This window comes from Salmo salar, chromosome 13 (assembly GCF_965601325.2).
Source record: "Salmo salar chromosome 13, fSalSal1, whole genome shotgun sequence".
Classification (NCBI taxonomy): domain Eukaryota; kingdom Metazoa; phylum Chordata; class Actinopteri; order Salmoniformes; family Salmonidae; genus Salmo; species Salmo salar.
In genome coordinates, this window is record NC_138303.1 from 72,783,732 (window position 1) to 72,807,097 (window position 23,366).

General features: G+C 42.6%; 1 protein-coding gene across 4 annotated transcripts in view; it reads right to left on the bottom strand.

The window, feature by feature from the left end:
• The window catches only part of cadm1a (cell adhesion molecule 1a), a 431,584-nt gene that overhangs the window by 28,919 nt on the left and 379,299 nt on the right, over positions 1–23,366 (bottom strand). For 2 of the 4 annotated variants that reach the window (XM_014137379.3, XM_014137378.3), the window contains 2 exons: positions 14,234–14,320; positions 888–920 (listed from right to left, as the gene is read on the bottom strand). The exons of 1 other annotated variant lie outside the window; for it this stretch is intronic. In XM_014137379.3, the coding sequence (XP_013992854.1) occupies positions 888–920; positions 14,234–14,320 (120 nt within the window). The remainder of the gene's footprint in view (positions 1–887; positions 921–14,233; positions 14,321–23,366) is intronic. One more of the 4 variants, XM_014137380.3, reaches the window with a different exon arrangement.

Sequence of the window (23,366 nt, forward strand, 5' to 3'; positions counted from 1 at the left end):
TATGGAGGTGCCGTTCCCTTCACAGCTCCGTAGGCAATCACCATGGTCTTGTAGCGGATGCGAGCTTCAACTGGAAGCCAGTGGAGAGAGCGGAGGAGCGGGGTGACGTGAGAGAACTTGGGAAGGTTGAACACCAGACGGGCTGCGGCGTTCTGGATGAGTTGTAGGGGTTTAATGGCACAGGCAGGGAGCCCAGCCAACATCTCACTATTACAATAACAGGGGAGGTTAGCATTTTATATCATACCCCCAAGACATGCTAACCTCTCACTATTACAATAACAGGGGAGGTTACATTTTATATCATACCTCCAAGACATGCTAACATCTCACTATTACAATAACAGGGGAGGTATGATATAAATTGTCATGTATGGCATGACAAGGAACAAACACAGAGAGGAGTTAGCTAAAAGGACAAACTGGCTAAAAGGACCAGCAGGTTAGTCATACAAATGCCCAATTCCAAATTGACGCCTAATTCCTTTCTTAAAGGGGAATTGGGCCTACACAGTAATGTGTAAGCAATGCTGGCAAAATTCCACCTAGCCTATCAGAGGGCAAAGTTGAGCTATTACCATGTTGGCTATACCCTTCTGATTCTTTAAGTGTTTAAAGGCTAGGGGATGTTTTGGGATTAAGCAATAGATGTACAAACAGACAGAAATACGCACATGCAGACACAAACAAGCAGAGACAGACGGACACAGTAACAAATCATTGTTTCTTGTACAGGAGGCATTCATCCACAGTGTGGCAGTCAGTACAGTAGGGTAATCAAAAGGAGAGCGAGAAGTTTAAAACAGCGCTGGTTATCAGGTGTCATGCTGCGGTGGGGCATGCTGTGGCGGGCAGACGAAAAAGAAGAGTTGGGAAGAGATACCAACCGTGTGCTGCGGGTTCAGTGCTGGGCGTAGTGTCTGAGCACACAAGGACGGAGGGACAGTAGTGGTGGAGGGAGGGAACAGGAGGAACGTGGCATGCAAAAAAAGGAGAAATGGGGACGGGAGGGAGGGAGGGAGGGAGGGAGAAAACAAATGGAACCCATAAGCAAGCATTCAGAGACCATTACATGACAAAGACTAAGACACAAGGCTTAAGGGAAATCAAAGGGAACCAAAGTAGTGCAAAGATAAAACACAACACACACACATTGGACATCAAACTGTGAGGGGAGCACATTGCCGCTTATGGGAGGACGGCAGCAATCGTGGCGGCGTAGACAGCGTTCACATGGTACACGACAGCTCATCAATAAAATACAACCGCACACACTCCTGCATTATGTTGAAGGCCAATGTGTGACTGTGGGGAGCTGGGGAAAACATTTTACATTTCATTTACAAAGGGCAGATTTCGGTATGGCTGTGCATATTTTGATCAATATGATATGACTTAGGGAATCTCAATAAAAACCACAGAAATAACCTTTGTCAAATGCAATCATACTAACCTTGATGTGACAAACCGCAATGGTACAGGGCACGCATATTACCCATAGGACCTTTGAGTTGTGAAATATATATCTTTCTTGGTGACTTGGTTCCTCAGCAGAGAAAATATCTGTTGTTGCACAGTATAAAAGCACTGCATATGAAAACCTTTATTCATTGTTTATATTTCAGTATTTGTTTTTATGATAAAATGACATCAAGAGTATTTCAATAAAATAAATGTGGTTTGCAGAGGACATTGGAGGATAAAACAGGCACTTTGAATTTGCTGTTTATTTAACTTATTCTCTCTCCCTTAACTATAAGTATCCATGATGGATCAATATAAAAACAAGCCCATTTGTTTTTCTGTTGTAAATCCAAAATGTACTATCGCAAATTAGTCCAATTAACAAAACATCATTGTCATTGTCCCCATGGAGTGCCATTGTGGGGACACAAGCAAAGGTTGTTTCCCTTTACCTCACTTCAGCTTTATCAGACCTCGAGATCCAGGAAACTGTAAGGCTTGTTATGTGGTAACCCCATTTGCAATGTCAATTTCTGCAAGAGTGGGGCGTAACTCCACATCCCGCTCCCTCTCCAGGGAGATTAAATCGAAATCTTGATATAATCCGATTGTGGTCTTTTGATGATTTTGGGCACAGTTTACCAGTTTCCTTTGCATTTATCCGAAATCTTAGGAAACAAAGGAGATATGTGTTGACTGTGCTCCACCGTGTCGGAGTAGAGGGAGATGGGAGCAGGGGGACCAATCTGAGTCCCAAATGGCATTATATACTGCAGTAGTGCACTATATAGTGAATAGGGTGCCATTTGGGACGCAGGCCTGTGTCTTCCTGAGATGAAACACCTGCCTCGGAGGACTCGGCTGATTTTAGAAACGCAGGGAGATGTCTGCTTGCCAATCAAAGCAGCCTGTCAGGTAACATGGTTTCTCACTGTTTTATCAAAGTAGGTCTGTACCCAACCAAAGCTAGATTGTTGTTGAGAAACCTGTCAACGAACACAGATACTAGCTAGTGCATCGGAAATCACGTGAACACCTTGCATAATGCAATGTTTCAATTCCAGACAACACAACGACAACATAGGTATCAAACATATTTTATTCTGAAAGAGGTTAGACACCTCCATCTCAGTCACAGTTAAGTTGGGGCTAGATGCATTTCCAGAGCTGTATGTAAACAGACTTCCCATGTTTCCCCTTCTTATCTACTGTAGACATGAGAGGGTGAGTGGAGGGAGGTGTTCCCTAGCTTTCCACATATCTCTTCTCACTACCTCTCATGTAGACCTTCTACAAGTCCATAAATTCACCTTATTAATGTCAAATAAATATGATACAGGCCAGGGCTCTCCAACCCTGTTCCTGGAGTGTTAACATCCTGTAGGTTTTCACTCCAATCCCAGTTGTAACGAACCTGATTCAGGTTATCAACAGCTAATTATTAGAATCAGGTGCGCTAGATTGGGGTTGGAGCAAAAACCTACAGGAAGGTAGCTCCCCAGGAACAGGGCTGGAGAGTCCTGCTATAGGCTATGCAGAGTCGTAGTCGGGTCCATTTGTGTCCACTCGGGTCTATCAGCTGTAGTTACGTAGATCCAAGACCCAATGACAATCAAACAGAACCCGACCCGGACCCAAGGGAAAAGTTTCGGTTCGGGAAGACCCGTGAAAACCTCTACCAGGGTGTGCAGGCATCTCAACACTTCTACACATCAAACCACCAGGGACATGGGAGTTAACGCTTCACCTCCCTCATATTGCCAAAGGACCAGGGAACAGGGAGATATCTCAAACAGCGAGCCTAAATCATGTCCCTCTCAGCGGGGAGAGCCAGGCCTCGGAGGGCCTGCTTTTCCTATGGTCCTCCAGAAGAAACGCACTGTAGTCCTGTTAAGTAATGCCACAGGGCTCCAGCTAGGATGACAGTTCTTTAGCATAATCGCTTGAGCACCTCAGCTTGCTCTTTAAAATAGATTCCAACCTTGTAAAAGGGAAGAGGGGCCATTTCACTGCTCGCTTTTTAACTACCGCTTCTTTGCAGCTGCTACTTCTACACAGACGGCTCCTAGCACTCCCTCTATCGGGCTGCTTGTAGGCCAGATCACCACTGGTACAACTGACAGCAGGAGTTATCAAATAGGAGTACACTGCGTGTCCTCAGGAAGGAGGGAGGAGAAAGACGCTGTGGTTCAAGAACAGTCCTGAAACGAGTAGACATGAAGAGCAGAGAGGGAATCAAACGTCTGCACAGTCAAGTAGGGGTTTTTACCTTCTTTCTCAATCTACATTTTAAGACATAATACAACATCACAGCCTCTATTTGAGGCCTAGCAAAATGTCTTTGGGAGGGACGGGCACTAAGCAGTCCTCCTAAGACAGCTGGAGGGGTTGCTCAAGGGGCTCCGCTAGGGATGTGCTGCTATACAGCAGTAATATACCGCTGCTCATTCAAATCAAGCAGTACAATAAAGCACCCGTCTCTGCAACCCTCAATCATCGGTGGCCCCTGGATGTCTGCTAACCCCATTACTTGGCTGTGGCAGCTGCGCCGGCTGGTCAATATGTTTACTGATGAGCTATTGCCAGCCCCCGGTGCGGCCCTCCTTCCTTTTCTCTTTCTCTCTCGCCTCGTGTCGTAGGTCACCCGAGACACTCGCGTCCTTATTGACATCAGCAGACGTGACAATGGGCACGGAGCTTCCCAGCTAATTGCTATGGTTCCCCACAAGCTCCTCGTGGCAAAATGTGACATACTGTAGCTTCAGTAGTCATCTTGTCATGAGGACACCTGTTAAAGTTTTACTGATAATGCCACTGCACTATCTCTGCAAAGTCTGTTCTGGTTGACAGTACAGAGAAGATAATCCCCACTAGAACCACAGTGGTTGTACTGTAGAAGTACAATGTCACAGTTAGATCATGCAACAGCGCGCTTGAAATGTAAAGGTAATTTCCTATTGAGCAGACATATGCAGCGTTTACCATGAATGGAGTCCCTGTGAACGCGGGAACATTGCCTTTAAATTTAAATTGCGCTATAGCACTGAACTTTGGCGATACAGATTGAATCGAGCTCTAGATCTGCATGGGAAACCGGCCCCAAGAGTCAGAATCAGTGGTGTAGTTGAGGGTAAATTCCGTTTATGCACCTATTTTATTTTGCTCCAGTGTAGGGAGTGTTATTTTACTCACTGTGAACAGCAATCAGTGTTTACCCACCGAGCTATTTTTTCATAATCTAAATGAGGATACTATGATATATTCTGTTAGTGGGTGGCAGGTACAGTAATCACTACAGAATTACATTGCTTAGGCCACAGATTATATTTATCATCAACGTACCAATAGTTTGTATTTAAATAAACTTGACTTGCAGTGCTCTGTTATGACCGATAATCTCCTTTCAAAATCAAGGTGTAAACACAACAGAAATATACCAATGCTTTTGCACACACACACACACACACACACACACACACACACACACACACACACACACACACACACACACACACACACACACACACACACACACACACACACACACAACATTCACTGTCGTAGGTGATTCAGGGCTAGCTAGCTGATTACCTTTCCCAGCCTACTTTATGAGTCCCATCTTCTTGGAGCCATCGTGGAGCACAATCATGGCCTCCAATAACAATATACCTCTACATAAAGAAGACGTATTTGCCGCATTTCTGTGTTTGCATGATGCTAAGCCTAATAAATTCTGCGGGATGCTCTCTCTGAGCGGTGTATCACACGACTGCAGTTGTTGTTTTCCCCCGTGGGAATACAATTGACCTTTAGTGAATTAGCCTATCCTCTGCCGGTGAGCCATCCCTCTCTGTCCCTGCTTTATGCCGCTGGAAGGAATCAAGACAGGCAGAGAAATTGACTACTCTATCTCGCAAGAGCTTGTGCAGGCGAGGGCCTCATTTGTTCAATTCCAAAATCAGTTTACCAGATGGTGTTTTGCAATTTAAGCCTTGACGAAAAAAAAGTATATTTGGGGGGAGGGGTAAAATGAATTGGTTGCCATCTCTGTTTATGTATTTTCATCAATTAACAGGCGGTGGCGGCTAGGGCTCGTAATACACAATTGTTTTTATTAGTGCGGGTACATTTTATTAATGGCTTTTTCTGTTGTACGTCTCCCAAATGCTGCTTTACGAGAGTCTATTTCCGTTTCTGGGTTGGGGTGTAATTCTGTGACGTCTCACTTTGGTACATCATTAGTCATATACTGTATTCAATCTGAGAGAGAGAAAGGGAGGGAGTAAGGGGAGGGAGGGTGAGAGGTAGAGAAATGGAGGGAAGGAGAGAGAGGGAGGGAGAGAGAGAGAAAGAGAGTAGGAGAGAGGGATCCAGAGAGAGAGAGCGAGAGCGGTATATGGAGAGAGAGAGGGGAAGATAGACGTAGTGAGTGTGCTAGAGATGACTCTGTGTCTTGGTATCTGTGGACTTCACCAAACAGATAGATTCAACCTTCTTCCGCTCTGCAGGAGTGGGTCCGCATTAGAGATGACAATAACTACTGTTGCCCCTGACTACCAAAAGGACAACAGCCTGCCCTGAGGACAGGGCCAGCACAAACACTGCATGTCAAGAGGAAAAGCTATTTCTTTGCCTCTGACTGAGAGAGATAGAGAAAGAGATGGAAGGAAAGAATAAGGGATCTGGAGAAATGGAGGGAAACAGTACAAAGAGGGAGGGAAAGAATAAGGGAAGCAGAAATAAATATTTGGTAGGAAGAATGAGAGGGAGGGATGCGGGTATAAATGGAGACATACAGAGAAAATGGTAGCAAGATTTGGCCTTTGATAAAAATTTGCACAAAAAAATAGATGGCAAAATATCGATAAACATACATTTCGGAGCTGTTTTATAGGGCAAAAAAAGAGGCACAACAAATAGAAATTAATGACATCTCTCCCCAGTACGGATGGTACACTGTTAGAAAAAGGGTTCTAAAAGGGTTCCTCGGCTGTCCCCATAGGAGAACCTTTTTGGTTCCAGGTATAACCCTTTTGGGTTCCATATAGAAACCTCTGTGGAAATAAGGGTTATACCTGGAACAAAAAGGGTTCTATCTGGAACCAAAAAGAGTTCTTCAAAGGGTTCTCCTATGGGGACAGCCAAATAACCATTTTAGGTTCTAGATAGCACCTTTTTTTTCTAAGAGTGTAATGAGCAAGGTCCTTCCATTTAGCCATTTATTTTGCAGTGTAAATGGCAATTTAGTCATCTCTAAATGCCACCACCTGAAGCCACCGAGTACTTTATTCTGGCATTGGAGCTTTAATAGATTTCAATAAAATTGCAGTATAACCCCATTCCAGTCCCCCTATAGACAGAAATATAATATATTTTTGATAAACTAAGTGGCCTCTACCCCACGTAACCTCTGCTAGATTGTTTGCCGCTACTGCCTATGATATACAAGTCGGAAGTTTACATACACCTTAGCAAAATACATTTAAACAAAGTTTTCACAATTCCTGACATTTAATCCTAGTAAGCATTCCCAGTAATAGGTCAGTTAGGATCACCATTTTTTTTTAAGAATGTGAAATGTCAGAATAATAATAATTTATTTCAGCTTTTATTTCTTTCATCACATTCCCAGTGGGTCAAAAGTTTGCATACACTCAATTAGTATTTAGTAGCATTGCCTTTAAATTGTTTAACTTGGGTCAAACGTTTCGGGTAGCATTCCACAAGCTTCCCACAATAAGTTGGGTAAATTCTGGCCCATTCCTCCTGACAGAGCTGGTGTAACTGAGTCAGGTTTGTAGGCCTCCTTGCTCGCACACGCTTTTTCAGTTCTGCCCACAAATTTTCTATAGGATTGAGGTCAGGGCTTTGTGATGGCCACTCCAATAACTAGACTTTGTTGTCCTTAAGCCATTTTGCCACAACTTTGGAAGTATGCTTGGGGTCATTGTCCAATTGGAAGATCCATTTGCGACCAAGCTTTAACTTCCTGACTGATGTCTTGAGATGTTGCTTCAATATACCCACATCATTTTCCATCCTCATGATGCCATCTATTTTGTGAAGTGCACCAGTCCTTCCTGCAGCAAAGCACCCCCAATACATGATGCTGCCACCCCTGTGCTTCACGGTTGGGATGGTGTTCTCCGGCTTGCAAGCCTCCCCCTTTTTCCTTCAAACATAACGATGGTCATTATGGCCAAACAGTTCTATTTTTGTTTCATCAGACCAGAGGATATTTCTCCAAAAAGTACGATCTTTGTTCCCATGTACAGTTGCAAACCATAGTCTGGATTTTTTTATGGCGGTTTTGGAGCAGTGGCTTCTTCCTTGCTGAGCGGCATTTCAGGTTCATGTAGGACTCGTTTTACATGGTGTTTATACTTGTGTACTATTGTTTGTACAGATTAACGTGGTACCTTCAAACATTTGGAAATTGCTCCCAAGGATGAACCAGACTTGTGGAGTTCTAGAATGTTTTTCTGAGGTCTTGGCTGATTTCTTTTGATTTTCCCATGATGTCAAGCAAAGAGGCACTGAGTTTGGCCTTGAAATACATCCACAGGTACACCTCCAATTGACTCAAATGATGTCAATTAGCCTATCAGAAGCTTCTAAAGCCATGACGTCATTTTCTGGAATTTTCCAAGCTGTTTAAAGGTACAATCAACTTAGTGTATGTAAACTTCTGACCCACTGGAATTGTGATACAGTAAATTATAAGTGAACTAATCTGTCTGTAAATAATTGTTGGAAAAATTACTTGTGTCATGCACAAAGTAGATGTCCTAGCCGACTTGCCACAAAAATGTGTGGAGTGGTTGAAAAACGAGTTTTAATTACTCCAACCTAAGTCTATGTAAACTTCCGACTTCAACTGTATATGCTATGCACCTGCGCCAGTGGAGAAATGAAATCAGCCGGCACAGCGGATTATGACCATAACAGACTGTTCCCTCACATCTAAATACACAGTAATAATGGAACGCCCCAGAGAGGTAATGGAAAAATCCTCTCAAAACTATATTTTGCTATTTTCATTAGTCCAGTGTTGATACAGTCCCAAAATGTTTTGCATGTCAGCAGTCAAGTTTTCAAGATATTGGACATTCAAGAAGCAAAGTATCACACTTTGCTTCTTGAAATTTGTGTGATGTCACTGTACTCCTGCGTAAATAATCTTGATTCTCAATAAGTGTTTAGTGCATTAACGTCTATAATTGCTCCAGGGGCGCTGCACTGCACCTGACCCAATGTGTCAAGCCCTTCGATGTGTGTCCGTGTCTTGGGGGGTTGGATTGTGAGCAGAAATACACATTTCTCTTCTATGTAAGTTAATGGACAATATAATACATCTTATCTTATCTAATTGCGATACTAGATTACATGAATCTGCCAAAGCCTACTAAGACACACTCACTTGTTTGATGTGAGTAGAAGGTGTATCCAATCAGCAATGTCATTAGATCTTTGGTTTTTCATTTAATCCAATCACAGCATAATCGAGCACAATGCCTAAGATTTCCCGGCCTCAGTAGATTTGTTCCAAATGTGCTGAGAATGGTCTGTCAGAAACGTTCATAGCATTTCTAGCTCAGGGCTGCTCAGCTCAAACGCCATCCTTAAGTGTTGTTTTGTTTATGCACATTTCAAAGATTTGGAATTGCAATGCCGAAAATGGCCTTCAGCAAATAGTTTCTGACAATGAGAGTTGTTATGAACAAAGAGGGAGAATTGCAATTGCAAGTTAATTTACTAGCCGTCGCAAATGGCTTTATGTGGCACTAAGTTGAAAACCTAATACAATTGAATGGTTATAGTTAGGGCTCTATTCAATCTGTATTGCTGAAGTGTTACAGATTGAGTGATAGAAATGTAAATGTAATTTCCTATTGAGCCGTCATCTGCAGCGTTTACCGTGAATGCAGTCTCCACTAACGCAGAAACATTGCTGTAACACTGAATTTCCACAATACGGATTGAATAGAGCACTTAGTCCACAATAGTATGGCAACCAAGATGTCGTATTGACCTGATAATTGACTTTAAATGTAGCTGAATAATAATGATTTGTGGCATCATCGTGTTGTGTTGTCATGCTCATGTGACCCTTTTCAGGAAGCTAGGCGTATGTCGCACATCACTACTTCACAGAGAGGCATTTGAACTTCTTAAAAGTTCGAACAAAATGTGTATTTTTTCTGGCAGAAATGCCCTCTGGAACATGTGAACTTTCATGTACCTTAATAACAAACTTGTATTCCATCTGTAAATACGAATACAATTATGAGCCTAGTTGGTTTAGCTATGGATAAAGGGGGGAACCTTCACGATGGCCAGGATTGGTTGAGATAATGGATGGGCTGGACATGCTGGGAGATGAGTTTGGATTGGTCTGCCATGTAGCATGCTTCTGTCTATAAAGTGACCTGATCAGTATGTGTTGATAATCCTTTCTACCGTGGCTTTTTTGAAAGGTTTAACGTTAGCCATCAAGAACTAGAAAAGTTGTTCTACTTTTCTCAACAACATTGATACCCTGAATTTAGCAGGTGCTATCGACAGATCATTTTGAGAAAAAAATCTGGACACGCCACGGTCAGTGTGAACTGGAGTGACTTGACACAATGCTGGACAAACAAAATGGAGTTAAATGGTTCCAGTCTGCAGTCGTTTTCATTGCAAGTTAAAGCATACTGTTCGCTAGCTAGCGAATATTAGTTAGACGGTTCGCTATCTAATGTTACGAGTATGATCTGTGTAGTAATATTATTCGAATCAGAAAACCATGTGCATTGCTAGTTATAGCCTAATGTTAGCTAGCTAGTTAGCATTGAACCTAGTTGGTTAGCTTTAGCTACCTGCATAGTCATACTACAGTTATGACAATCAGTTTGTATTGGTAGTAGTACGAGTTGAGATTATGCTGGTTCATTGTTTAGCTAGCTAGCTAGCTAGCTACATGTCCAAACAAAAGACTCCACTTTGCCAGATGATTACACAACCTACCAAGTCAGCCAGGTTTGTCTGGGGGTGATTACGGCCATTTACTGTATTTCATGTGTACATGTCTAAACAACAGTGACCAATCCACTTAGCTAGATGGTGGTTATACATTTTACATTTTAGTCATTTAGCAGACGCTCTTATCCAGAGCGACTTACAGTAGTGAATAGATACATTTCATACATTCTTTTCTCCGTACTGGTCCCCCGTGGGAATCGAACCCACAACCCTGGCGTTGCAAACACCATGCTCTACCAACTGAGCCACACGGGACAGCGTTACAGCATTTATTTCACATGAACCATCAATTTAGACAAGTGTGTCTGGGTAAGCGTCATCTAATAATTATCTGGACACTTTCTGTTTTTGATATTGCCACTATGCAAATATGCACTGTACCACTTACACCTTCTGTATCCTGCGCATGTGACAAATAAACTTATATTTTATTTGATATAGTGTGTGTTTACCAGAGACAGTAATGTGAAGAACAACATGACCTGCACCAAAGTCAGTTTAGGATATAGGCCAAGGACTAGATAAAGAGTATTTTTACCTGGAGTTTTTCCTGATTGTAGGCTACTACTTGAAATCTTTGGTTGTTTACTACACCACCACTCACTCTGTTTAGCACATGGCCTCACATGTATCCTCGAATAGATGGGTGGGGCTAAAGCTTAAGAGGGTGTGAATGATGCTGAACAAAGAAGAGGTCTCCAGTAGGTGTATCAAAATATTCAAGGGCCATTTTCTCAAAAGTGGGGTTTGTCAACTTTCAAAGCAGAATTTCTTTCCCATCGTTCCTTAACTGCAGTGTATGATATACAGTTGTCTAGCTCTGAGTCTCTATTTTTATCCAATGTAAAAAACACAATTTCAAATTTTGCTACATAGGACCGAATCCAGATGGTGGGTCACATGTACGCTTTTGGACTGAGAAAGGAAACACAGTTGATCATAGTGACAGGCCACAACCATGTCCAAAACTAATTTAACAGATTGTTTTAACATCAATTATAGATCAACTGGTTGACTCACAGCCTACAAATACCAGGTCCCATTGTCCATGTAGTAGTATTCATTCATTCTGATCTAAAAGGCAAAACTGATCCTAGAATAGCACTCTTACTCTGAGATGCTCGGTACATACGGCCTCAGATCTAGAGGACTCATTGGTACCTTGTCAGTGTTTCTCCTAGACAGAAACCAATTCAAGTTTGGGGGGCATTAAAGTAAGCCAAAGCAATAGTAAGGACAGACATTGAATCTGCAGTAACTGGTTTTGAGGAGAGGTGAGCCAAGATTACAGGAGTTGTAACAGAAAAAGGAAATATATTGCCTGTTCATTGCAACAGGTACACGATAATACAAGAAAGGCAGGGGAGAGATTAGAGCTAAATGTATCACTGTACCTGCATTCTGTATAACAGGAAATAGGATCAAACGTGGGATTCCATGAACGATCCTAACATCAGTGCCGATATTCACATCATGAAGGTTATCTGATGACGACGCATGGGACGGTTAACTTTCCGCATATATCGCCTTTGCGACTAAGTTGATTGCGAATGTATTTTGAGGAGTGGCAGGGGACTTGAACTTTTCCAGTCACACAGGCAAGCCCAATTCAGATTTCTTTCCCCTCACTAATTGGTCTTTTGACCAAATAGATTAGCTCTGAAAAAGTGCTGATGTGATTGATCAAAACATCAATTCATGGAAAAAAGATAAGAATTGGGCTGCCTGTGTGAATGCTGCCTAAGAGTGATATGCACCTCATTTGGGGAAAGACGAGTCTATTTGTCTACAGGACATGAATGTGAATAGCTGGATGGGAAGAGAAGGGAGTCGTCTGCCTGTCCCCGTCTCCGCTCTTTTGTTTGAGCGTATGAAAATATGCCGGCATTGTCAACCCTCAGGAAACACAAAGGAGATATGTAATCCCTGGCTCAGACAGGGCGGGATACAGCCCAGATCGTGATAAGCTTGTGGGAGCAACAGGAGAGGGAGAGAGAGAAAGAGAGGGGCGATTCAAGGCCAGGACAGGCCGAAAATATTTTTGTTACCTCAGATTGTTCTGTCAATGTTCACATATAAACTTCACTGGGAGGAATGATATTTGTCTTGCTTTTTACATTTGTATCACATTTTTTGAACATAATGATGAGCTTGGCCATGTTAGGTACTTTTAGACCTATACATGCCTCCTGTAAGATCTTACGATCCGTAGCTCGTACATGATACAGACAACATCATGGTGTCATTATACTCCTAACAGTGTGCTTTAACATATGGAGTATGTCTAGATTCTGAAATACAATTTTTCATATTCATTTATAAAAAATATCATTATCTCAAAAGCACCCTTTTCATTTTAAGACATATGTTTGGAACAATATAGTATAGAAGTACATCGAATTTCCAGAGTGGGCTCTCTGCTAATTCTAAATTATAATCTATTTTATGAGCAACACCAACACAGTAAATGGGAAAACGGATTCAAATGGAACTCCCTCTGCTGCTGATTTGCTGAAAATGCAATCCTAAAGGAGGGCTGTGATTGGTTAATAACCTATTATGTCAATTTCTATGTATAAAATGGGTCATATCATTAACAGTACCAAAGAGCCCACTCTGGAATTTTGACATGTTTGAAGAGTATATTGTTCCAAACAAGTAGCCTAGTGGTTAGAGAGTTGGGCCAGTAACTAGAAAGGTTGCTGGATCGAATCCCAGAGCTGACAAGGTAAATATCTGTCATTCTGCCACTGAACAAGGCAGTTAACCCACTGTTCCCTGGTAGGCTGTCATTGTAAATAAGAATTTGTTCTTAACTGACTTGCCTAGTTAAATAAAGGTTCCATTTGAAAAAAAAAATAAGCAAAATAAAAAAGGGTACTTTTTAGATATTCATATTTTTATGTTGAATAAATGAATGTGAACATTTGTTTTTCTAAATCTAGATATACTCCATATTTGAGTGCACACATAAGATGTTTGTATCATGTACGGTTCACAGATCACAGGGTCTTACAGGAGGCATATATAGGTCTAAATAGGGCCTAAAATGTCCACTTTCATCTTTTAAAAAATAAAAAGAATTGTGATACAAATGTAAAAAACATGTCAAACATCCTTCCCTCTAAGTTTCTATGTGAGAATTGCCAGAACAATCTGATACACCTAGAATATTTTAGATGGAGAGGGGGGAGAATACAGAGGGAGGGCGAGAGGGAGGGAGAGAATGGGGGGAGAAAGGGGGAGAAGAAGAAAAGGATAGCGAGAGAGAGGAGGGAAAGAGAGAGCGGCTGAACATTTTAGTGAGAGAAATGTGATGGGCACGAGCGGGCGGATGATGAGTGCCATTGACAACCCCGCGCTGCAGTGGGAGGAGGGAGCCTAGGCCTGGCCCCTCCAGTGCGACTCTGTTATTATTATCCTTCCTCAGAATCTTATCAGGACTGCCTGACGGCAAATATTTATCTCTTTTCCTCACACTCTCTTTCTTGTTCGCTCACAAACACACACACACACACACACAGACATGCACTAGGGGGTGTCAGGTCACACATTGCAGTGGGTAATGGTAACTGTAGAATGAGAACACATAAATACGCATGCAGTCACACAGTGTGGATGGTGGAAGTGGTGGTGTTTGTGGTGAGGGTCGGGTTTGGTGGGTATGAGGGTATCGCATATGCACACAAACAACGCACGCACAACCACAAAACACACAGGGAGGTGGTGGGAGGTGATACTGTACCTGCAGTGGCTTCAGGGAGGGAGATGGTTGTGGTGGTGGGAGTGGTGGTAGTAGCTGTAGTGGGTATAGGGGTAGTGGTGGGGGCATCTGGATGAAGAAAACAAATACATGACAGACAAGGAAACTAATGAGTAAACCATGAAAACAAAAGACACAATGAAACAGACCTGGGTCCAAATACTATTTGAAACTTTTTAAATACTTGTAGTGTTTGCTTTACCCCATCTAGATTTCCAGATGGGCAGGGTTTGCAGTTCTGGGACTATTGTATTGGTCCATGAAGCCAGCCAGCTTAATCAAGCACAGATAAAATATTTGAAATTATTTCAAATAGTATTTGAACCCAGGTCTGCAATAATATGAAACATTTGTGATGGGGAAATTATTAATTCATACCAGTGGCAGTGCATTTGTTTGCCTTTAAGCCTGTCATAAACCAAGCTAGATCATTTTTTTTAAAGCTAAGTTAAGGGATTAATTCTGGATGGTTAAGGTTCAGGTTAGGGTGTCCAAATGTGTCAATGCATCTCTCCTATGGATGCTGTTGGCATGATAATAATAACAAGCCCATCACAAGTTAAAACAGAAAAAACTACAGTCCATTCGTAAAGTATTCAGACCCCTTCCCTTTCCCACATTTTGTTACGTTACAGCCTTATTCTAAAATGGATTAAATATATATATTTTTTTATCAATCTACACACAATACCCCAAAATGACAAAGCGGAAAAAGGTTTTTAGAAATTCTAGCAAATTTATAAAAACAAACAAATACCTACATAAGTATTCAGACCCTTTGCTATGAGACTCGAAATTGAGCTCAGGTGCATCCTGTTTCCATTGATCATCCTTGAGACGTTTCTATAACTTGATTGGAGTCCACCTGTGGTCAATTCCATTGATTGGACATGATTTGGAAAGTCACACACCTGTCTATATAAGGTCCTACAGTTGACAGTGAATGTCAGAGCAAAAACCAAGCTATGAGGTGGAAGGAATTGTCCGTAGGGCTCTGAGACAGGATTGTGTCGAGGCACAGATCTGGGGAAGGGTACCAACATTTCTGCAGCATTGAAGGTCCCCAAGAACACAGCGGCCTCCATCATTCTTAAATGGAAGCCGTTTGTAACCACCAAGTCTTCCTAGAGCTGACAGCCCGGCCAAACTGAGCAATTGGGAGAAAAGGGCCTTGATCAGGGAGGTGACCATGACCCCGATGGTTACTCTGACAGAGCTCTACAGTTCCTCTATGGAGATGGGAGAATCTTACAGAAGGACAACCATCTCCGCAGCACTCAACCAATCAGGCCTTTATAGTAGAGTGGCCAGATGGAAGCCACTCCTCAGTAAAAGGCACTTGACAGCCTGCTTGGAGTTTACCAAAAGGCACCTAAAGGACTCTCAGATCATGAGAAACAAGATTCTCTGGTGTGATGAAAGCAAGATTGAACTCTTTGGCCTGAATGCCATTCCTACGGTGCAGCATGGTTGCGGCAACCTCATCCAGTGGGGATGTTTTTCAGTGGCAGAGACCTGGAGACTAGTCAGGATCGATGGAAAGATGAATGGAGCAAAGTACAGAGAGATCCTTGATGAAAACCTGCTCCAGAGCGCTTAGGACTTTGGTGAATTTTCAACTTCCAACAGGACAACGACCCTAAGCACACAGCCAAGACAACACAGAAGTGGTTTCAGGACAAGTCTCTGAATGTCCTTGAGTAGCCCAGCCAGAACCCGGACCAATCGTACATCTCTGGAGAGACCTGAATATAGCTGTGCAGCGACCATCCACATCCAACCTGACAAAGCTTGAGAGGATCTGCAGAGAAGAATGGGAGAAACTCCCCAAATACAGGTGTGCCAAGCTTGTAGCGTCATACCCAAGAAGACTCGAGGCTGTAATCACTGCCAGAGGTGCTTCAACAAAGTACTGAGTAAAGGGTCTGAAAACTTATGTAAATATGATATATCATGTTTTTTTAAATAAATTTACACAAACTTCTAAAAAACAGTTTTTGCTTCGTCATTATGGGGTATTGTTTAGAGATTGATGAGGGAGGAAAAAAACAATTTAATCCATTTTAGAATAAGGCTGTAACGTAACAAAATGGAATAAGTCAAGGGGTGTGAATACTTTCCAAATGCACTGTATAAAACCAAAACTCAATAATAAAAAAAAACATGAGGGACATAAGTGATGAAAATGCACTGTCCAAGTCTCAAAACATCAACAAACATACAAAGTGGCGCAATGTGAGGTCCGATGGAGGGAGGGACGTTCAGCACACAGACTTTCAACTCAAGGACTACCCCCCTGTTGCATTTTCCATTTACTTCATTAGTCGACTCGACCCCCCACCAATAACTGTAGTGGGAAATCAAAAGTGACATTCTCTCAGTCGGACTAGTGGTGCTGCATTGATAAGAACTTGGGGCTGAGGCTTGCAGTGAGGAGAGAGCCTCGTCACTTGTCATGCTGCTCAGTTGCCTGAGAGTGTAGCGAAAAACAGGGGGAAGTGTTAAAGGAGTGCAGAGAGCGAGTGATTGCAGCATTTTTTTCCCGAGGATGAGAGAGACACAACCAAACAGGTTAATGAAATGAGGGGAAATAAAGAGAAAGAAAGAGAGAGAGGGGGATGGAGAGAAGGAGAGAGGGAGTGAAATCGAGTTAGAAATAATTTTCTGTTGTGCTAACAGGCGTGAATGGTGACGTGCGCCCACGGCCGCACAACTGTTTGCCTGTCTGTCCTCGTCCAGCCAGACAGATACCACTGTGTTAACATCTGTGGAGGTGGGTGGAAATTGGCCGACAGCTTCCCTTCCTCACTCCCTCTCTGCTTTCCTTGTTGTCTGAGTTCTATCAGAACATCACGGCAGGAGGGCCCAGAGACACTTTCCAACAGACGTGGAGGACTTGGAGGACTGGGAGGCTGGCAGGGACACATCAGAGAGACGGTGACGGCAAAAACGTAGTCTTCAAACATGCCATGTTTACCAAGCCTTTCAAATATCACTGACAGAATACACAAAAATATTTGAAATACCTTATTCCAAATGTATGTCAATTAAAGTGAATGAATACTACCCATCCCCGCAGGAAAATGCAGCTTGAAAGTAAAGAAATTGAGAAATAGTGTTTGAATCTGCTGAAATGGAGGGGTCACTTTCTCCTCCGTTTTTATTGCTTTCGTTTGTTCTGACTGACAGTTTGTAATACTAGCTGCAACTTGTGTGTCTGAAATTAGCATATGCCGGTGGACTGTTTTCATAGGTTTTGAATGATTTCAGATAGCTTTAGCAATGACTTTTCAACTTTTCAGACACAAACACATAACTCTAATCCTGACCCTAACCTAACCATAACCAATAGATTTGCTGGTGCCATTTCCCTTCAAGTTTCCCTGATTGAAACACACATTCTTTCATTTTACTAAGATGCATCAAATCACAGTGGGCATCAATCGATCTTTCCAAACGTTCCTTCACGTCAACAACATTCAAAGGTGGCGGCCATCTTGTGATGTATCCAAGGGTCACCTTCCCACTACTACAGTCCACCTAGGCTACCGTTGGTATATTTGTAGCACATTCCCTCTTACCTAGTTGTTGTGTAACAACAAGTGGCGCAGCGTTCTAAGGCACTGTATCTCAGTGCAAGAGGTGTCACTACAGACCCTGGTTCGATTCCAGTGTGTATCGCAACCGGCCGTGATTGGGAGTCCCATAGGGCGGCGCGCAATTGGCCCAGCGTCGTTAGGGTTTGGTCGGGGTAGGCCGTCATTGTAAATAAGAATTTGTTCTTAACTGACTTGCCAAGTTATTAACCTGTTGGGGATAGGGGGCAGTATTGACACGGCTGGATAAAAAACGTACCCGATTTAATCTGGTTACTACTCCTGCCCAGTAACTAGAATATGCATATAATTTGGATAGAAAACACGCAAAAGTTTCTAAAACTGTTTGAATGGTGTCTGTGAGTATAACAGAACTCCTATGGCAGGCCAAAACCTGAGAAGATTTCAAGCAGGAAGTGGCCTGTCTGAGAAGTAGTGTTTCATCTTGGCTCTTTTTATTGAAGACTCAGGATCTGTGCAATAACGTGACACTTCCTACGTCTTCCATAGGGTCTCAGAGCCCGGGAAAACGTTGAACGATATCGAGGCAGGCTCTGGCTGAAACACTTTATCGCTTTTGGCAAGTGGCCACTCAGAGTACTATGGGCTTAGGCGCGTGCCCGCTTCGCCCGAATGCTTTGTTTTCCTTTGTCTGTTTATCTAAACGCAGATTCCCGGTCGGAATATTATCGCTTTTTTATGAGAAAAATTGCATAAAAATTGATTTTAAACAGCGGTTGACATGCTTCGAAGTACGGTAATGGAATATTTAGAATTCTTTTGTCACGAATTGCGCCATGCTCGTCACCCTTATTTAGCCTTTAGGATAGTGTCTAGAACGCACGAACAAAACGCCGCTGTTTGGATATAACGATGGATTATTTTGGACCAAACCAACATTTGTTATTGAAGTAGAAGTCCTGGGAGTGCATTCTGACGAAGACAACAAAGGTAAGAAAATTTTTCTTATAGTAAATCTGACTTTGATGAGTGCTAAACCTGCTGGGTGTCTAAATAGCTAGCCCTGTGATGCCGGGCTATCTACTGAGAATATTGCAAAATGTGCTTTCACCGAAAAGCTATTTTAAAATCGGACATATCGAGTGCATAGAGGAGTTCTGTATCTATAATTCTTAAAATAATTGTTATGCTTTTTGTGAACGTTTATCGTGAGTAATTTAGTAAATTCACCGGCAGTGTTCGGTGGGAATGCTAGTCACATGCTAGTCTCATGCTAATGTAAAAAGCTGGTTTTTGATATAAATATGAACTTGATTGAACAAAACATGCATGTATTGTATAACATAATGTCCTAGGGTTGTCATCTGATGAAGATCATCAAAGGTTAGTGCTACATTTAGCTGTGGTTTGGGTTTATGTGACATTATATGCTAGCTTGAAAAATGGGTGTCTGATTATTTCTGGCTCGGTACTCTGCTGACATAATCTAATGTTTTGCTTTCGTTGTAAAGCCTTTTTGAAATCGGACAGTGTGGTTAGATTAACGAGAGTCTTATCTTTAAAATGGTGTAAAATAGTCATATTTTTGAAAAATTGAAGTAATAGCATATCTAAGGATTTGAATAACGCGCCACAGGATTCAACTGGCTGTTGAGTAGGTGGGACGCAAGCGTCCCACCTAGCCCATAGAGGTTAAATAAATAAATGTACTGACATGTATGCGTAAGTGATAGACGCAACACACACACACTAGATGTTCATGTTTTTAAATGTATGTAAATTGTAAAGTATTTTGTCTGTAATGTCTTTTTCCTTGTGTCGGACCCCAGTAAGACTAGCTGTAGCCAATGGCGTCGGCTAATGTGGATACTAATAAAAATTGAATAAAGGGGGGAGTGGTGGACGAGTTTGGTGGCATATTTCTCCAAGGGAGAGGTACTTGAAGAGATTTGTATGTTTGGCATGTCAATAAAGTACTTTTATGGATCATGGGTTGTCAGAGCTAAGTTGTTACCTGTCCCAAACTCCCTGTGATTAACAAGGCATGCCTTGACAGGGCAGTTGCTTTCACGCTGTTTCTCGGAACAGTGCACCCATGTTGATTACCTTTGCCAAAGGTGAGACAGAAGGTGGCTTGGGGAGTAGTGGCGTGATAAGTTTCTACACTAACGGAGGAATTCAGCTTGGTGTTAAGAAAAATGGAAAATAGATCGGTGAAGTGCTTGATTATAGTTGATCACCTTGTCAGTGTAAAGGAGTATATTTAAACTGCAGTATATTTAGGTACATTCGACAAAGAGGAACAGTTGTAATATATTTTATTGTAATATATTATGTTTGGTTCCCAGAGTCCTTTATGGTTGTTCAGCCTATATTTTGTTAATGACCAGTTAATCGTTTGGATATTCCCCCCAAAAAGTACAATCATCTTCACTCAACACATTATAAAATAGATACATGCGTGAAGAAGTGAGTAATTCAATGTGAGAGAAAGCTAGAGAGATGTGCAAAGTCTCGAGAATCCAGCCAGGAGCGGTTTCAGAAGCAAACCAAGCCGGCCTTGAGGTGATCTGAATTTGTATTCAAACACACTCTCTAATATTAATTTTTAATTACTAACAAAGAACATATTCCATTCCTGTAAACAGAGGTTTGAAAAAGCAATGGCTGAACGGACAAATAGGGAAGCCTATCTTACGGTGGGAGCTGGCTAACGGGGCTTGCGCCACTGATGAGTTTCACACGTGTCAGGAGCTGACAAACTTGGGCTCGGAAGTGACGCTACTTAATTGGTTTTAACCCGTAATAAACTGTGAGGCCCAGCAGATGTTTGGGATCATCGGTGTCAATAGCTCATTAAAAACTTGGCAGCGATAATAAGATCTATACTTATACAAGCTCGACTGGAGTGAATGTTCACCAAGGTGTCCCTTAAAAAAAGCAGCACTCCATGCTACCCGCTTTTCCAATGATGTTGTATCAAATGCAGTGGAAGCTTACTGAGTTTTAAATATGGGGAGCTGCAAGTGAGTTTTCCTGTTAAGTCACTGTGGATTGTTTACCAGGACAGATTATGAATCAGCATCCCAGGCCCAGAGAGCTTGGAGCGGAGGCTGCATTAAAATACTGGGACTGCCTGACAGAGACAGAGAATATCCCTCCACAGTCAAGCTAAATGCTAAGAAAGTCAAGAAATTGAGAGTTTCTCACTTCCTGTGTCTCTAAGGGTTTTATCCCCTTAGATAGCTGAGCATAAACATACCTCTGGAAATTAGCTGAGGTGATACAGCCGAGACACACACGTAGGGAGGAGAGAGGCAAGCAGGCAACGTCTCAATTAATCCTTTTTTATTTTATTTATCCTTTATTAACTAGGCAAGTCAGTTAAGAACAAATTCTTATTTACAATGACGGCCTAGGAACAGTGGGTTAACTGCCTTGGCCAGGGGCAGAACGACAGATTTTTATCTTGTCAGCTCAGGGATTTAATCTAGCAATCTTTCGGTTACCGGCCCAATGCTCTAACTACTAGGCTACCTGCCACCCCTTTAACCAAGGGATTGGTGTGGGAGTGGCAAACTGGCACATGTGGGGGTAGTATAAGAATCTCACTCAATAAGGATCAGAGTAAAAGTCAATGAAGAAAACACAGAACAATCTGGCTAATAGAGCGCTTAAAGTATAGTGTACTTTGGGCTGTTGATTTCCCTACTAGCCACCTGCTGGAATCACACAGCTTTACATATTGGAGAGAAGCAGGAAGAGCGGAAAGAAATCCGGTCAAATCTCCCAAATGGCTACCAAACATTCTCTTCCTGAGCTCATTAATAGTGTATCGCCTTTAGTTTCCAATGTCCAAAGGCGAAAACAGATTGAAGTGGTAAACGAAAGAGCCACACGGTATGTCAAGGACAAAACCCAGGGACAGCTTTCGTTCAGACAGAAATCACTCCTTTTCTTACTCAATCATTCCATAGAGTTATGAAGAAGTGTGGAGATGCCCAGAGAGCTTGGAGCGGAGGCTGCATTAAAATACTGGGACTGCCTGACAGAGAAGATCATTCCAGAGAGTTATGAAGTGTGGAGATGGGTGAATAATGTTACACTACAGCACAATAACACTAACTAACTTATAACACTCTCCCACTCCCAAAAGAGTGCCAATGGGGTAGTTGACTCCAATTTAAAAGCTCATGAACAGCACGGGGGAGTGACCGCCCCCCCATTCATCGCCCTGGCAGATAGCAGGCGACTCTTACCGAGGCGCTGTGCGCCCTTCTGTCGCCTGCACAGCAATGGGATGGTGCCCGGCAATCGCCGCGCAAAGAACCTCTCCCAAATCTGCCAGCTGCACGATTTGACAAACAAGAGTGATGGGGCCCCTCTCCTCCTAACTAGGAGGAGTGGTGGAAAAACAAGAGGGGAGGAAAATAACTAGTCTCTGGCAACGGAACCACGCTAACGACGGTCATTGGAAGCCAACGGCACACCTGCAGCAAATGCTTGTCTCATGCAATCAACGGGTGGACAATTACGCGTTAATAAAGAAGGTGTGGAGGTTACAAGGGGGAAAGTCCCTCGTCGAGACAACTCATCTGTTTGAATGGCATCCTTTCGTATGTTTACCTAATTGTGTTCATTTTCGTTGCAGGGAGAGACTGACACTGGGATCCCTCTGCAAATTAGACACCTTTGCTGGACTAAATCAATGCCATCTTGCATCGTGGGAAGCAGTACACTGCACTAATTATGCAATTGGTTGTTATTCAACCAGAAAGATGAAGAGGAGCTCTCTCTTCCATATGGAAGGCTGATATTTCTATACATTTGCATGTCTGCAGATGGGCGTGATTATGCGTGTCACAGTAGCCAATAGCCATCTCTGACATGATCTAATAGTCTACCATTGATCTCAGGCTATCTGCCTTCTAAATTGAAGCGCCAGCCGACTCCTAACCAGGAGGAAATATTGGCCCCCAGAATCTAATGAAAGAGCACAAGACCCTGGTTAAGAATGGGGGTTGGAGGAGGGTGTCAAGATGAGATAATTTATGGCTTCATTATAATGGCTGGCTGATGATATTGGTTCTGGCTGTGGCAGGACTGCACATGTTGTTCCCCTACAGCTGCTGTCCTGTAGATTGTCTCCAGTTAGGCTTCCTGATCGTGAGTTACATCTGATGCGTGGCGACCGGGATGCTGCCTTACCTTGCTTGGCTGCCTCTAGAGACTAAACAACTGTAAAACACGTGTTGTTGCCTGGCCGGGAAAAAAAACATGTTTTCCTATACTAGGTTAGGGTGTGCGGCAAAAGGTTGCTGGTTTGAATCCCTGTGCAGGCAAGGTGGAAAAATCTGCCGTTCTGCACTTGAGCAAGGCAGTTAACCCCCAACAACTGCTCCCTATGAGCTGTGGACATCGATTAAGGCAGCCCCTCGCAACTCTCTGATTAAATGCGGAAGACACATTTCTGTTGAATGCATTCAGTTGTGCAACTGACTAGTAATCCCCCTTTCCCTTAATAGGAAATGGTGTCTCTTTATTTGCGACAATATTTT